The sequence below is a fragment of the Phaeodactylum tricornutum genome, chromosome 16 (assembly GCF_000150955.2).
Source record: "Phaeodactylum tricornutum CCAP 1055/1 chromosome 16, whole genome shotgun sequence".
Lineage (NCBI taxonomy): Eukaryota > Bacillariophyta > Bacillariophyceae > Surirellales > Neidiaceae > Phaeodactylum > Phaeodactylum tricornutum.
This window is the reverse complement of record NC_011684.1, coordinates 257,164-271,368: the sequence shown is the minus strand read 5'-3', so window position 1 is coordinate 271,368 and position 14,205 is coordinate 257,164. Positions and strand designations below refer to the sequence as shown.

General features: G+C 46.2%; 4 protein-coding genes across 4 annotated transcripts; 2 read left to right on the top strand and 2 right to left on the bottom strand.

Annotated features, from left to right (window-relative positions):
* Window positions 1-334: 334 nt before the first annotated feature.
* On the bottom strand, window positions 335-2,575 carry PHATRDRAFT_48124 (predicted protein; the record flags this gene model as incomplete). Its single annotated transcript, XM_002182465.1, has 2 exons — window positions 616-2,575; window positions 335-538 (listed from the first exon to the last, which is right to left on the bottom strand). Exons 1-2 carry the CDS (start codon window positions 2,536-2,538, stop codon window positions 335-337), a joined length of 2,127 nt encoding a protein of 708 aa, XP_002182501.1. The 5' UTR covers window positions 2,539-2,575.
* Window positions 2,576-4,901: 2,326 nt separating this feature from the next.
* Window positions 4,902-5,846, top strand: PHATRDRAFT_14699 (predicted protein; the record flags this gene model as incomplete). Its single annotated transcript, XM_002182613.1, has 3 exons — window positions 4,902-5,043; window positions 5,149-5,227; window positions 5,306-5,846. Coding segments are annotated over 3 exons (762 nt in total), but the record flags the coding sequence as incomplete, so codon positions are not given.
* A 311-nt stretch (window positions 5,847-6,157) lies between these two features.
* Window positions 6,158-7,788, bottom strand: PHATRDRAFT_48122 (predicted protein; the record flags this gene model as incomplete). Its single annotated transcript, XM_002182464.1, has 3 exons — window positions 6,158-6,261; window positions 6,335-7,320; window positions 7,730-7,788. The coding sequence occupies 3 exons, from the start codon at window positions 7,786-7,788 to the stop codon at window positions 6,206-6,208; spliced, it is 1,101 nt and encodes a 366-aa protein (XP_002182500.1). The 3' UTR covers window positions 6,158-6,205.
* A 364-nt stretch (window positions 7,789-8,152) lies between these two features.
* PHATRDRAFT_48121 (predicted protein) lies at window positions 8,153-13,937 on the top strand (the record flags this gene model as incomplete). The annotated part of the gene is made up of 2 exons (XM_002182612.1): window positions 8,153-10,823; window positions 10,905-13,937. 2 exons carry the CDS (start codon window positions 8,153-8,155, stop codon window positions 13,856-13,858), a joined length of 5,625 nt encoding a protein of 1,874 aa, XP_002182648.1. The 3' UTR covers window positions 13,859-13,937.
* Between the last annotated feature and the right edge of the window lie 268 nt (window positions 13,938-14,205).

The window sequence follows — 14,205 nt, the reverse complement described above, 5'->3', positions numbered from 1 at the left end:
TACTTCACGCTTACGATGTATGTCTAGGTGTACGGGCAATATTTCTGGAGAGGAATCATTCGACGGACCATAGTGCTTCACTGTCAAAACCCAAACATACCCAATTCGTTCGTCCTCTCTAAAAGCACTTCACTGTCAGTTGATGTTACTACTCGCTATTAATTTTATTTGTATAATGTGATTTCTTTTAATAGTGCTGCAGATTTGCTAATAGAGAATAGAAATCTCTAATATATCGCACTAGATATCTCTACTAGTAGAAAACGAGCATGTTTGGCGTACTCAGAATAATACTACAGTATCGTTTTGAGCTTGTTTTATATAAATAAAAAGTTCATTCAGATTTTAGCTGTCTGATCAGCTCACGGGCGGCATGCAGTTCTGACTGCGACGCCTCCAACTGAATTTGAAGTCCTTTGGTCTTTTGCACAGCCATCTGTACCGCCGTCATCATTTGCTGTTGCAAGCCTTCCACCATTTGCTCAATCTGCTCTTTGTCTCGGCGTAACTTTGTATTGTCAGCCCTCATTTTTCGGAGCTGTAAAGACAACAAAGCTGTATATTAGATACTTTCATGATCCAGTCCATGGACTCGAAAGAGAGCGAGCTACTTACATCTTCAAAGACGTCCCGGAAGGGAGTAACCCGGTTCTCAAACGCTGTGGCTACCTTCACTTGATCCTGTAGTCGTTTGATCTCATTCAGAGAAAGAACCAGTTGCTCTTTTAAGGTTGGTATCTGGTCCATCGCTTCCTCTGGTACCGTTTCCAGTGGTAAGTGCTGCTCGAAATCTTTAAACTTGACAGACGTCTCGCTGTGAACATTGGTTTTGCAGGAACAATTTTTAGGACTCCACACTTTCTTAGGTTTTTCGTCCGCAAGCTTGTCAGGCGCCTTCAATTGTCCACTGCACTTATGTTCGATTTCAGCGTCTGTACTATTATCGACCGTGTTGGTTGCTTCCTCCTTTCGGTTCGCTTGCAGATCTTGATCAGGAGTCCCATCCAGATCGTTGCGTAGAGACGGAATGGGAAGCAAGACGGAAGAAGCTCGCCTCCGGGATGGCTGCGACGGATGAAAATCCGGTGAAACCACATCGTGACGCCAGTCGAATGAGTCATCCTCATCTTTCAGGTCCCAGACTTGCATTTCTTGGAGGCGAGGCTCCGCGAGATTAGAATTGGCTGTCTTCGGAAGTGATGCCTTGATTGGTTGTATATTAGAAGGAGATCTTTCCCAAGATGATTCCTTTTGGCTGGAAAAAGCTGTTTTATTTTTCTCTGTGCCTGAATTTTCCCCCTTGGTATAGTCAATGAATTCTTCGCGAGACGGAAAGTCCGACTTTGGTGCTTTATCTTTGAAGGGCGGCAAGTGCTCACGCAAGGAAGGGATGGGTAGCAAGAGCTGCTTGGCATCCTGTCGCCTGGGCCAGTCCTCCTCTGGCGTTTCCAGATCCAAGGTTAAAAAGGAGCTGTTGCGAGGTGTCGTGAGAGGTGCAGGGATGGGTAAGCCGTTGTCTTCAGGGTTGGATATCTGTCTGAGCAGCGACGGGTGCCCTAAAGAAGGAAAAGCAAATGGCGCTTGCGATCGTTGTCGAATCGATGGCTTCTCCACCGATGTATTTGTACGGAGTTCGCTGTCTTGAGATAAATGCCTTTGGGCAATATCCGCTGAAGTGGAGGCTTTGTTGTGTTGTTTCGTTGAATTTGCTTCTCTTGACGATGGAATAGGCAAAAGAAATTGGGGGTCTTCTCCACTATACGATCTACAAATTGGATCCATGCCTTGTGCCGACTCCTCAGTGGTCTCGTTGCGCCAATCGAATGAATCTAAGCCTTGCTGAAACTCCTGTAGAGCCGATTCCAGTAAAGGCAGGTCGTCACGAAGCTGTTCTCCGCTGGCTCGATTTCTTGAAAGCTTTGACTGCGGCGCTGCTTGGTAATCTAGCATAGATTGACGACACACTTTAGATGTCTGCGGAATTGGTGTGCTATCAATTGGAGGCTCCGCAAGCTCAACGTAATCTTCGTTCCAGGATAACGGTGAAGTTGATTGTGGGGTATCCAACGCAACCCATGAACAGAAAGGTGATGTCGAGGTAGATTTTGTCGCATCCAATGGAGCTTGCTTACAATTACTCATTTCTAAGAGACTCAATTGTTTGTTAAGGCACAACTTGGTTTCACGAGAGGAGCCAGGATGCGCGGGGCAGCGGACGTTGGCAACAGACACTAATGGACTTCGAAAATTATTCTTTGTCTGCCTAAAAAGGCGCGATCGAGCATCGTCAATGCTTTTCGCACCCCGAATCACTCTATTCGGAATCCGTTCCTGAACTTCTGTTGTTTGTTGAGCAGGGAGACTACTTAAGCTGTTTCCGCCGAGACTGATTCGGGACCGATTTAAGCTTTTGGTCAAAATAAAAGAGCTTTGATTTTTGGTGCTTTTCTGCTTCCTTTGCCGTTCTTCTCGCCATCGTGTAAGCTTTTCTTGTTGAGAAACCGGCGTTTCTTCACATTTTTGATTTGGTCCACCCATTTTGAATAAGGTTTTGTGCACACTTGCATCAATCGTAATTTGACCTACTGTGAAACAACCATTGTCAACAAACAGAAAGCTCGCAAAAAACTGCCATTTCGGTTGTTTCATTCAAATTGGGAAGTTCTTATACTTCTTACTGTCATCGATGTGTCCTTCGGACAAGGTGTCGTTTTTAGCTCATGCAACTTTTAGGGACACACAAGGAGGGACGGCAAGGGGGTTTCAAGTCCATGACGAAAAAGTTTTCATTTGAGGAAATTCGCTAAGTGGGTTCTCAGACCATGTAAAATCCACTAAATGGGTGGTAACCTAAGGAACTCAAAATACTTAAAAAGCATTTTTCCGTTGACTTCTATTTCACGTGTACAAGTGTTTTGCCCATTTAAAGATTCGTAAATGGGCTAATATCAAAGAAAGCACTTCCTATGACAGAAGACTGCCAGTGAAAGGACTTTATTATAGCATCAAAGTCCCTCACAGTCAGGCAGTTGACCAAATTTGAGGGTATCATCCAAGCATTTGCCAGTTAAACCTTCCTGGTATGGTAGCAATTTACTTTGAGGTCAGAGCAATATTGCAATCCCCTGCAACTGTTTTGCTTTACTTGACTGTGAATCTGACAGTGAACAAATAGCCCAGCCTGATTTGATGCTCTTGAGTTATTGTCTCAATTTCTCAGGTATATGCTTTTAGTCATGAGAGATCTTTCAATTGAAATTTTGCCTCTAAGAAAAAAGATCTATTTAGCAAAAAAGGCATGCACAGCGGTTAAGCACCCATTTAGTGGATTTGGCAGGGTCTTAGCACCCAGTTAGCGAATTTCCTCTTTTCATTTTCTAGAAACGTATCTCTCTAGCGTTTCCTCCACAAAGGCACACCTATCATATATTCGCTATTGGCTCCCAGAAAAATTATGGGTCTGAAATTGAACAAGTTACTTCAAATGCGAAATGATCTCTTTTTGTATTGCTTGGCCAAAATGCACTCGAAAAGGTGGACGCGCCGACATGCCCTAGTGAACGTTTGAATTGAGTCGGGTTTTCGATGAGTCTTATATTCTATGTCACGGTGATTTCCCTGGTCTCCCTCCGTTTCGCTTTTCAGTAAGCCAAAACGTTTTGTACTTTGTTCTCAATCTTCCCATCCTCAATTTCAGAAGCAGTAATTTGTTTCCAGCTTAGAGCATGGTCAACTGCAAAAGAATTGTGCATAGGAGTCTTTACAGAACAGTAGAAATTGAAAAAATTCGTCAAGGCTTCAAATTCCGTTTGTTTTCATTTTGTATCTTGATGTAACCCTGATGATTCACTTTAATTCTTTCACTATACGTCTCTCCAGTGCAAAGTTTGCGGTTAGGTAGTATAAGGACGACCCTCGGTATTGGTTGTCGAGGTACCGTCTACCTTTAAACGCTGCTGACTTGGTTTAAGTTTCCGAAAGGTCTCGCAAGATATTATTCTTCGGTCACTACCATTGAGAAACTGATTTTGCATGTCCTAAGTGATAGCTAAAAATTCCTGTCCAAATAGACAGTAGTATAACTCCAATATGACTGTGTCTACTTCTTACGACCTCGTGACGCCAAAAAGCTTGCTTTGTCGTCTGAAATGACTTTACAGGGTTTGGCTGCGTCCGACGATCGTCGAGTGTGAAAAGCTCCCAACTCAAGATTTCTGAAAAGAAGCAGAGCACCATCAAACTCAAGAAGCAAAAAGCACAGGTAGAGCCTCGGTCTCAAGCGCTGCTGTCCTTCAAATATCGAATCTAAAGATCGTACCCTGTATTTCAATATGGCAGATGCAGCTTCGGCGACGTCAAATACTGGCTCGACTCGAAGTAGCAGTGAAACGATCAAAGATGAAAAACGGCGCAAATATATTCGAGAAATCATGGCCAATCCAAAGCTTAGCGCTACCGAGAAGTCGAAAGCGGTTCAATCTCTCATGGATGGGCGACGCCGGTCCAGTCTGGGTACGACAGCTTCTGCCGCCACGAACTCTTCTTCGCGTGAAGGTGATCCTGTGTCTTACGTTAGCAACATGGCGCGTGTAGCGGCAGCTGCAGCCGAGTACTACTCAGACGAAGAGGGGGATGCTGTCATGAGCGAAGGTCACGGCGAAGACGACTGCCCTGATGATATTTCTTACGGCTACGATGATGTTCGTTCGGTCGCTTCGTCCGTCACACACACCTCCCGGCTTTCTGAGTCTGGATTCCCGTTACACCAGGTTGCACCAGGAAGCTACCGTCATTTTCACGGCCGAAGTTTCAGTCTACAAGATTGGAATGACACTAGTAGGGCAGCGGTTGCTGCGAATACATCTATTTTTGCCGAACATCCGGCTCAAGTGTCTCGGCTGATGGAACAATCCCGTCCGAAATGTCATCATTATGATCGGAATTGTACACTGATTTCACCTTGTTGTGGTTTGGCATTTGGTTGCCGTATTTGTCACGAAGAATGCCCCGTGCTCCCACCTCCGCTTCAACAGTGGTCTCAGCGTAAGATTGTGGCCGTGGCTGAAGTTGCTGCCACCATCGCCAAAAAGTCGAAGCTCGAACGCCGACGATCAATGCCATTGGATTTGGAAGATGCCGATAACGAAGAAACACACCACGCTTTTGACAGGTTTGCCGTACGAGAGGTAATTTGTCGACAATGCTATTTGCGGCAATCGAGTAAAACGTACGTTTCCGTGCGTAATCGTGCAGTGATTGCCGGGCCTATAGATCTGACCTCAAATTTTCGCCATGTTCATTTTAGCAACAATTGTGTAAACTGTGGCATTCAATTTGGTTTGTATCACTGTAATATCTGTAATCTATGGATGTCTGACGCAGAGCGGCCGTATCACTGTCAAGACTGCGGCTTTTGTCGTGTGGGGGGTCGAGAAAGCTTTAGACACTGTCATGACTGTGGCATGTGCATTGACGCACAACTTTTCGATGAGCATAATTGTAAGGCCGGAAAGTACATGAGCAATTGCCCAGTCTGTCAGGAAGACCTGTTTAGTTCCCGTCATGCATCACACGAAATGCCTTGCGGTCACGCCATTCATTGGCATTGTTTCAAGGAACTAACGACGTACGATTCACGCTGTCCAGTGTGCAAAAAAACAGCTGAAACCCCAGAGGAAATGGCAGCGACCTGGTCAGCGATCGCCATGGGCATCGCTCTGCAGCCTGTACCACCCGAAATGGCCCGTATCGTGAACATTGTTTGCAATGATTGTGAAAATCGAGATCACACACGTCGCTGGCATTTTCTGGGTGTACGCTGTCACACTTGCATGAGTTTCAATACGGTCGTCCAGCAAACAGTCATGAACGGCATTGACGCAGCCGCTCTTTTGGATCAACTCGATGCCCAGGCGCAAGCTGTCGGTGTGCCCAGCAATATTTCTTTGCCTGTCGCACCCCCGTCGATCCCTGCTCCAATGGATGGGGTTGCCATAGCTCCCAACGAGACGCACCTGGAACGTCCGCGCCATTCCAATTCCATGGAGGAGGAGGCTCCGAGCGCAGATGAATATTCAGAAGCAAATAACAATTTCAGCGCCAACGATTTGGCCAACGAATTTCGCAGACTAAGATGAGTATAGACGCTCAGGCTGATGACACAAAAAAAGACGGCGTCTTCGCTTTTATTTTGTTTGTTCAACTTTTACTTGCCGTACAATATCTTCCAATTCATCGATCTCTCGCTCTCCCGGAAAAAGCCTACCGTTGATTTCCCATGTCGGATAGCCCGGCACATCCCTAGTTTTGCACGCTTTGGTCTGCGAGTTTACACCGTCTTTGCTGCATTCGATATAAGGAATCTTGGCCATGGCCTGGACGCCGAGAAGTTCTTTCTGGTCATAGCAGTGCGAGCACCAGTATGCCCCGTACATTTTTGTATCTAGCGCCTGTAGCTGAGATGACAGCGCCAAGGCCCGCTCGGAACTAACAGTAGAAACGGTAGGAGGCTCGTACAAAAGCTGTTTGCTGCTGGCGCCGCTTGCGTCGGCCAACAGGGTCGGCTTGCCAAAAAAATTTCCTGCAAAATTCACTTGCGATGACGGTTGGTTGATGTTGTTGTTGATATTCACGTAAAAAACGGTGGCGGCCGCAAAGGCCGCCAGGGCTCCTCCGGCGCTTGTGGCGACGCCCTCTTTAACGCGCTCCTGGGGTAGGGCACCGCCCAACCATGCCAGTTTCGCCAACACTATAGAGAACACTGCTGATGCAATACAGTATGGACATGATTCGTGTAGCACACCAAACAAAATAGACATCAGAAAGACGGAAAAGACGCCCATGATGGTGGTCGCTGTCGTCAACAAGACTCTGTTGCTTTGGTCGTTTTCTTCATTTGTTCGGATTGGCTCCACGGCCAGAAACGCTACAGTAGCGTAGGCCACGAAACCTAATAAGGATAGAGGAATGTTTGTCCCTGGAATGAAGGCATATGGACCGTTCAGAATGGAGGAGCAGCCGCCGTCGGCTCCACAAAGGATATCCACCTTGTCCGTCAACTTCGTAAGGGTTAGGTAGGCCGTCTCAATCATGCCAGCTGAAGCAACCAGGCCCATAACGCGACGGAGCTTGGGATTCCAACATAGTTCTGCTCCCTCTATCGAATTGTCACGGTCAACCTTCAGAAATACTGCTGTTCGCCTGACTCGTAATTGGGCCCCGGAACTCTGAAAAATCGAAAGCGACGTCGGTTGGAACGCCGAAATGTGAGCTGTAAAGAGCCAGAACGCCAAAACGAAGCAAATTCCCTTCATTTGAGAACTAATTGCTGGGATTCTAGTGGTCTGATTAATCAAAAAGTAAGATAAGCGCGTTATAGAACACCCACAATTAACTGCAAAGAGATGACATTCGCCATCGTCGAATATCTATAAAACGACAAAACCCCGTGTTGACTATGAATGATTAAAGATAACCTGTTGTACATATGTTTGCTGGCGAACGTGCGAACGATGGTCCGACGTGTTAGAATCCCGACACTTTCTGTCCAATCAGAAGGCAGTCTTTCTAAAGGCCGTTTTCGACTACTCGCAAAACGGCGGCTGTTCCTACAATGGCACAGTGTATCACCACAAAAGACCAACCACTCACTGTTGTCAATATTCATTGAGCCGTTCTCTATTTTTGACGAAAGCAAGAAAACTTGGAAACTAACCAACTTGGTACGTACCTCTTTGACGAGAATATCGATTGGCTTGGTACCGAAAATCGGCGCGATCCTTGTACCATATGATTGTTTTTCAATTGTTGCTGATTTTGGTGCGCAACGTAGTCGACTAGCGCTTCTGGAGCGTACTACTAGGGTGGAATAAATACTGAATTTTCCGCTAGGTGTCATAGCAGTAGACTCCCGTAGAAAAACTACGGAGCTGAAAGCTTAAGATTCAACCTACTGTCACAGCCGGCCCAAATTTATATGCCAAGGTATTTACATCTCCCAATACCATCTTTCCAATACTCTTTGTGTTCCAACAATAATTCGATGAATTTTACATATTTGATTGTTGGGTCTCGTTCTAGGGAAAAGCTTTGGCTGAACTAGACTAACTGACATATTTATTTATTTTCATTAATTTGCAAGGGAAGAAGCGCAATGGAGGACTCTAGTCCAGTTGAAAAGAATCCAAATGACAAGGATGACGAAAGCTTTTATAAAGAGGGGGATGTCGTGCTTGCTGTAAGCCGAGAACCACGGCAGCATGCTTCACGGGAGGAGCTTGATGCTCCCGCACCTTGTGCATCTCCCGGAACCAAACGGACATTTACTATTCTGGCTCATCCAGGCATGCCCGCGGCAACCATGATAACCGGAAGAGCGCCAGTGGAGAAAGCAAGTGTTCTCTCAGGACTTAGTTTTAAAATGCCCGACCTTGCGACCGTGCCGGTATCCGGCTTGGCCATCCAGGGCACGACTGCAAGCCCTGCAACCTTCGAACCAACGAAGCCACCGGAAGGCAAGCCAGAAATCGTGCCGACCGCTACTACAGTTAGCCATGGAATTTTCGACGATGCGGATGACGAAGAGGATGCCTCAATGCCGCTTTCGACCCTCAAGCCTAACAAATCGAATTCGTTTTTGGAATTGCAAACGCAGAATTTTCCTATGAAGAACACTGCACCTATGGACGTCGACGAGAAGGTGCGGGAGGCTCCACGCTCCGATCTAATGAGCATTGTTTTGGGAAAAAGCCCAGCAAGGAAACGGGTAGCTGATTCTTCTCCTGGTCCGATATCACTTCCGATACCCGAATTACCACCGAAGTCGTTTGAGGCTGATGTAGTCGAGCAACCGACAAAGCGCCGCCGAAAGAGTGCCACCCAGAAGAAGCTGTTGGTAGCCAAAAAGGAGCGAGACGCAGCCCAAAAACTGCTTTGCGACAAGTTCGATCTTCGCGATTTTCTACCTGAGGAGGTCTGCAAATTTTTAGGGTGTAACTTTTGGATATTTACGGTCGATCAGCTTCGGTGTGTGCTAAAATCGAGTCATGACGACGAATATCTTGCCCGGCAAGCCAAGGAGATTCGAAAAGAGATCGTGGAATTACTCAAGAAAAAAGACGGCATTTCGTCTACCGGCAAAGGACAGAACGCAACGGGACCGATGGATCATGGAGAGAATAGTACAAAAACAGCAAGTACTCTTCCGACTACTCAGATTACGAACAGACAGCAAAATCACGATGGAGGCAACGGAACCATGGAAAAGGATAAAGCCGAACAAAACAAATTTGAAAATGCCGGATCAGTCCAAGCTCCCGATGAAACAGTCTCGCTCGCTGGTCCAAATGTTGAAGCCGAATCGACTTTGCGAGGATGGCTAACAATGTTGCCGGCTGGCAATGAGAGCAGTGCGACCCAAGTGGCGAAACGATTTCCTTTAGATGGGGCGATTTCATGCCTCATTCCTCTGAATATTCGCAATTTTTTTGCATCGGCTGGAATAAAAACTCTTTTTGAGTTTCTTTCAATAAAAAAGACAGAGACCGGATCAATTTGCGATATTGAGCAAATGTGGAGAGACCAGTGCAATCTGAAGAAAATGCCCGCGGTAGCGCTCGCCAAGCATCTACTCGGAATTGGGTCTCGTCTTGAGGCCGCAATCTCTACTGTCCCTGCGGTTGGAAAAACTGACCAAAAATGGATGAATGACCCAATAATTGTGTTAACGGGTGCTGCCCATGAGTTTCTTGTTGACCGTATGGGAATTAAGAGTGGTACCAATTTCCTGAATATGCGAACCAAGGACTTGTCCGTACAACTGGTTTTTTGGCGCAATAGCAAGGGTTTACCTCCATTAAAAGGTTCAGGGAAGGTCGCAATGATTTCGGGGTGGAAAGCATCCGTCAAAGAATCCATTGAAGTTGAGCAGCTTCCCGGAAAGGTGTTACCCTTTATTGATCTAACGGATCTGCCCCCTGCTGATCTTCCAGAAGCAAGCTCAGAGCTAAGATCGGAGGAACCGCGTGGATATTCCGGGGCAAAACACAACGTCTCAAAATCGTCTGTTGTTGTAATGAAAGAAAAGCTACCTGTTCTGAACAAGCAAGGAAAGTATGCATTGCACTCGCCGCTACTTTTAGAAGAAGTCCTTGGGAAAACTCTAACTTCATTTCTGAAATCTGCTGGGATTGACACGGCGGCAAAGTTGTTCGGAGCAAAGCGAACTCCAGAGTCATTGCTTGGTCGTGCGATTCGAAAATCACAAATTGCGGTTGACGCAGACAAAGCTGTGACTGAATGGTTGGATAAAATACGTGCGGAGCTGAAGCAATTTGAGCCGTTGCCCTCTCCGCGCCAAGTACGTGCCAAAAGGGCAGTAGAAAAAACAGCAAAATCTGTGACAGACCCGTTCGATGCATTAAGCGCACTTACCAAACGATTTCTCACGTCGATGGACATATCAAATGCCGAGCAGTTTCTCTCTGCAAGGACAACCCATATCGCGAATGAATTTGTCCAGTTCAGAACAAAAGAGGGGATGCCTGACCTGAAGGGATTGGGCGCGATTGCTTCAGTGAGCGGTTGGAAGGCTCAATGCAGAAAAGTTGCTCGAGAAATGGGTCTTGATGCGATAGGGAATATAGAGCCTGACGCAAAATCCCAAGTCACTCCAACGCTGGCGGCACCCAATGTTGCGTCCTCAAAGCCGAACGACTACATCGATGCTTCTATGAAACGCTTGCCGGAAACAAAGAATCTTCCTTTTCATCCTGATGTCATTTTCGGTGCTCCTAGGCAACCATTTTCAGTTCAGGCAACCCAAGGTGAGACTGGTTCTTATATATTGAGCTTGAAAACATTGTGAAGCCCAGGCTGAAACCTCACAACCAATTTTGTTGTTTTAGCAATGGGAAATGTGCGTTTTCTCTTCCATTTGTCGGTTCGGACTGAAGCGAGTAGCTCTCAGTTAGGTCTCTTTCTATGCTATGATGGTGCATCCAGTGGAGAAGTTGACGTCACAGAGAACTGCGCTGCTATTGTGGACAATATCGCTGGGTCTCAGTCCTCTGCGATCGTACTGCCCGTACTCCGTGATGGCTCTTCGAAAGTCGCATCAACTACAGAAATAGTGGATCATCGTTTCACGTTTAGAACTGCAAAGGAAGGTTGTGGCTTGATCCGGCTGAGAAAACACGGCGTTCGGCCATTTCAAGACCAGGATCTCAGCTTGTTAAAGGAAGAGATAAGATCTTTCCTATTTTCGGGCAACACTGACCGACCATGCGAAGCCCCAAAATATGATCCATACAATATTCTGCTAGAACGTGACAGCTTGGGCAAGTACGATTACCTATTCTGTACAGACATCTTTTTTGAAAAAGGACAGATGTCGCGAGTACAATTCATATCTGTGTCAGATTTTATCCGTTCGCGTCGCCACGAAGAGTCCTCGCAACCGTCTCGTCCACTCATTGACGCCGCGCTATATCTGATATCAAATAAAGATCTTGAAAATGCAATCATTTTTGTCGAAGAAGTATTAGCTGAGACGACTGATTTCAACGAGGCCGTTGACATGATGTTGGCGTCGGAATCGAATACGGAGAGATTGACACATTTTGTCGCGGCTGCGAGGCTGAGGCAGAGAGCGGACTGGGTGTTTCGACGGATCGTGGATGCAATGAGTTCTAACTACCGCGAACGCAAAATGGCGACAACTCGGTACAAACTATACTTTGGTCGCCGCGCGCTTTTGAATCACAGCAAGATCAAGAATTTGAAGCCCGAGATCTTGGAACAGTTAAGGACGACGATTGCAACCGAAATGCGTAATGACTTTTTCTCGGGCATTGGTCTAGAGGGCGTTTATCGCCAACTTCGACTTTCCTATTGGTGCCCGTTGGCACAATCCGCATTGGATTGCCTGCTTGATACGATCATAGGACATTTCGCCATGACAGATGGAGCCAACATTTTGTTCAATGTTGAAGAAAAGCTTCAATTATCCTTTGCGAAACTTTTACAGGAAGATCCGTGTGTAATCCACTGTCTCATCAATCAACATGGTTCCAGCAAACAGGAGCTTGATGGAAGGATAGTGTGTGTTGACCAAGAAAGCGAGGAAGCAAGGAATACGACGCTGCGTACACAAGTTGACGTTGAAAACGGTACTTCCAAAATATGTACACATTGGTACCTAAACCTACTATGGCAAGTGGCGATTGTCGTTATCTCCACCTTTGGCAACTTGTATGAAGACATTGAGTTTCGTAAAGACCGTATTATGAAAGCTCTAAAGGGAGTGTTGGAACAACGGACTGATATAAATGAATCTTTCGGTCCTACTCTCGACATGTTGAAATTTGATGTTTTAGTGCCTCTCCCCCTCAGTGATTGGAAGTGCTTTACGCCTATTCCACTCTCTCGCCAATTCTTTCTTGGTCTGGTCTGGCCGTTACTTCGCAAATTAGGGTGGCGTTTGGATGTTGGCCAAACCCCAGATCACGTATCATTTCTCGCCCCGTTTCGAAATGGTCACAATGCAAAGAAATTGAAACATGCGAAGCACCGTATGATCCAGAAGCGAGCTCGTCTTGAAAAAGAAACCAACCACAACGTTGGTCTAGGAATTTTGTCAAAGTCGACGAAAAGGATCTGCATATCAACTTCAATTCGGGAAGAGTTCGCTGAAATAGGCTCCCTTCGAAAAGTATCGACAAGCAAGGCTTTGGATTTATTTGTCGAACACGTGCAAGACAGGTCCAATGAAGGGAACATCTTCTACAACAAACAAATAGAAGACGTCGTCAATAGTATTCGCGTTAGTTTTGACGAGCTCGCTCCTTCTCTGGACTCTGTCAGAAAAACTTTGGATGGTCTGAAGCCTTCTGAGTCGTTGGGGAGTGAGTACCTGTTCCAGTTTCTATTCATCTTGCCCAGCATCCTTCGCCAATCTAAGATTCCCATGCATCAATTAGATGATGCTATCGAAATTGTGAAAGAGCTCATTGCATTTTTAACAAACATCTATGACGTTGTTCTCGACGAAGAATTTCAACCGCCCAAAGAAGTATACGCACAAGACGAGGACAGCTCTGTATCCACGTTAGCTGCACGGCTGTCAAGCAAGACAGAAGAGGGAGCGGAACGGAAAGGCCCCATAAAGTCGTTGACTGAGACTGTTTTGGAAGAGGACAAACCAGATCTTACCGACTTTATGGTCGTTGTTCTACAGCAAACTATTCCAATCCGTGCGACAGAAGAAGACATGGCAAGGAAAAATCGTCGTGTTCAAGTTGGTTTTCCAGGTCTCGGTTGTCGGCACTGCACCGGAAGCGGGGCAGGACGATATTTTTTTAGTTCAATTGATAGCGTAGCCACTGCCGGCACCGTAATTGAGAAGCACGTGATGAAGTGTGGTGCTATCGACGCTGGGATCAAAGCCATTGTGGCTGAAGCCAAAACTAGACATACGGCCCAGCGGAAAAACCATCCACAAGGACTGCAGCAAAAGTTTTTCAACCGGTTATGGGACCGTTTGCGTAATTCCAAGATTGGAGGTGAAAGCAGTGGGGTGTATTTCTTTGAGAAAAAAGATAGTGCGGACGACGCCGAGCATGGTGAGATCCTTTCGTTTAGCGATCACGTTGCAGTGCTTGATTATTTACACCAATCCCCACGGTGGAGAGAACATGGTGGTGACTTGCTCTCTGCGATCCACCAGTACTACAACAGTCTCCAATACGGTAGCAGGGTATACGGCACGTCAGCTATGCCCCCAAATTTCAGTTCTGAATGGTTGCTGAGCAAGATTTTGCCAAGGAAAAGAGTTTTCAACAAGGCTGCTATGCCCGGCTAACAGACCAAGGCATGTCACAAGCAGAATAGAAGAACCAAAGAAATAAAAAATGAGAACGATAATGAACTCTTACATTAACAATGAAACTGCTTTTTCGAATCGAAGTAGGAAAGCTTATTCAAACCTTGCTAATCAGCGACACGGTCGGATACTTAATAGGGAAGGTACTTAACCATTTTCTGGGCTGTCTGCCCTCTTCACCTCAGGTCTGACCTCATTGTCCTCTTCACACGTCCGGCTTCTTCTCCTTTTCTTTCTTGGTCAGAAGCGGCGCCAAATTCATCTTGACCAGCATTCTAGTGAATTCTTCAAAGTCAATAAAACCGTCACCATTCTTGTCATACTTT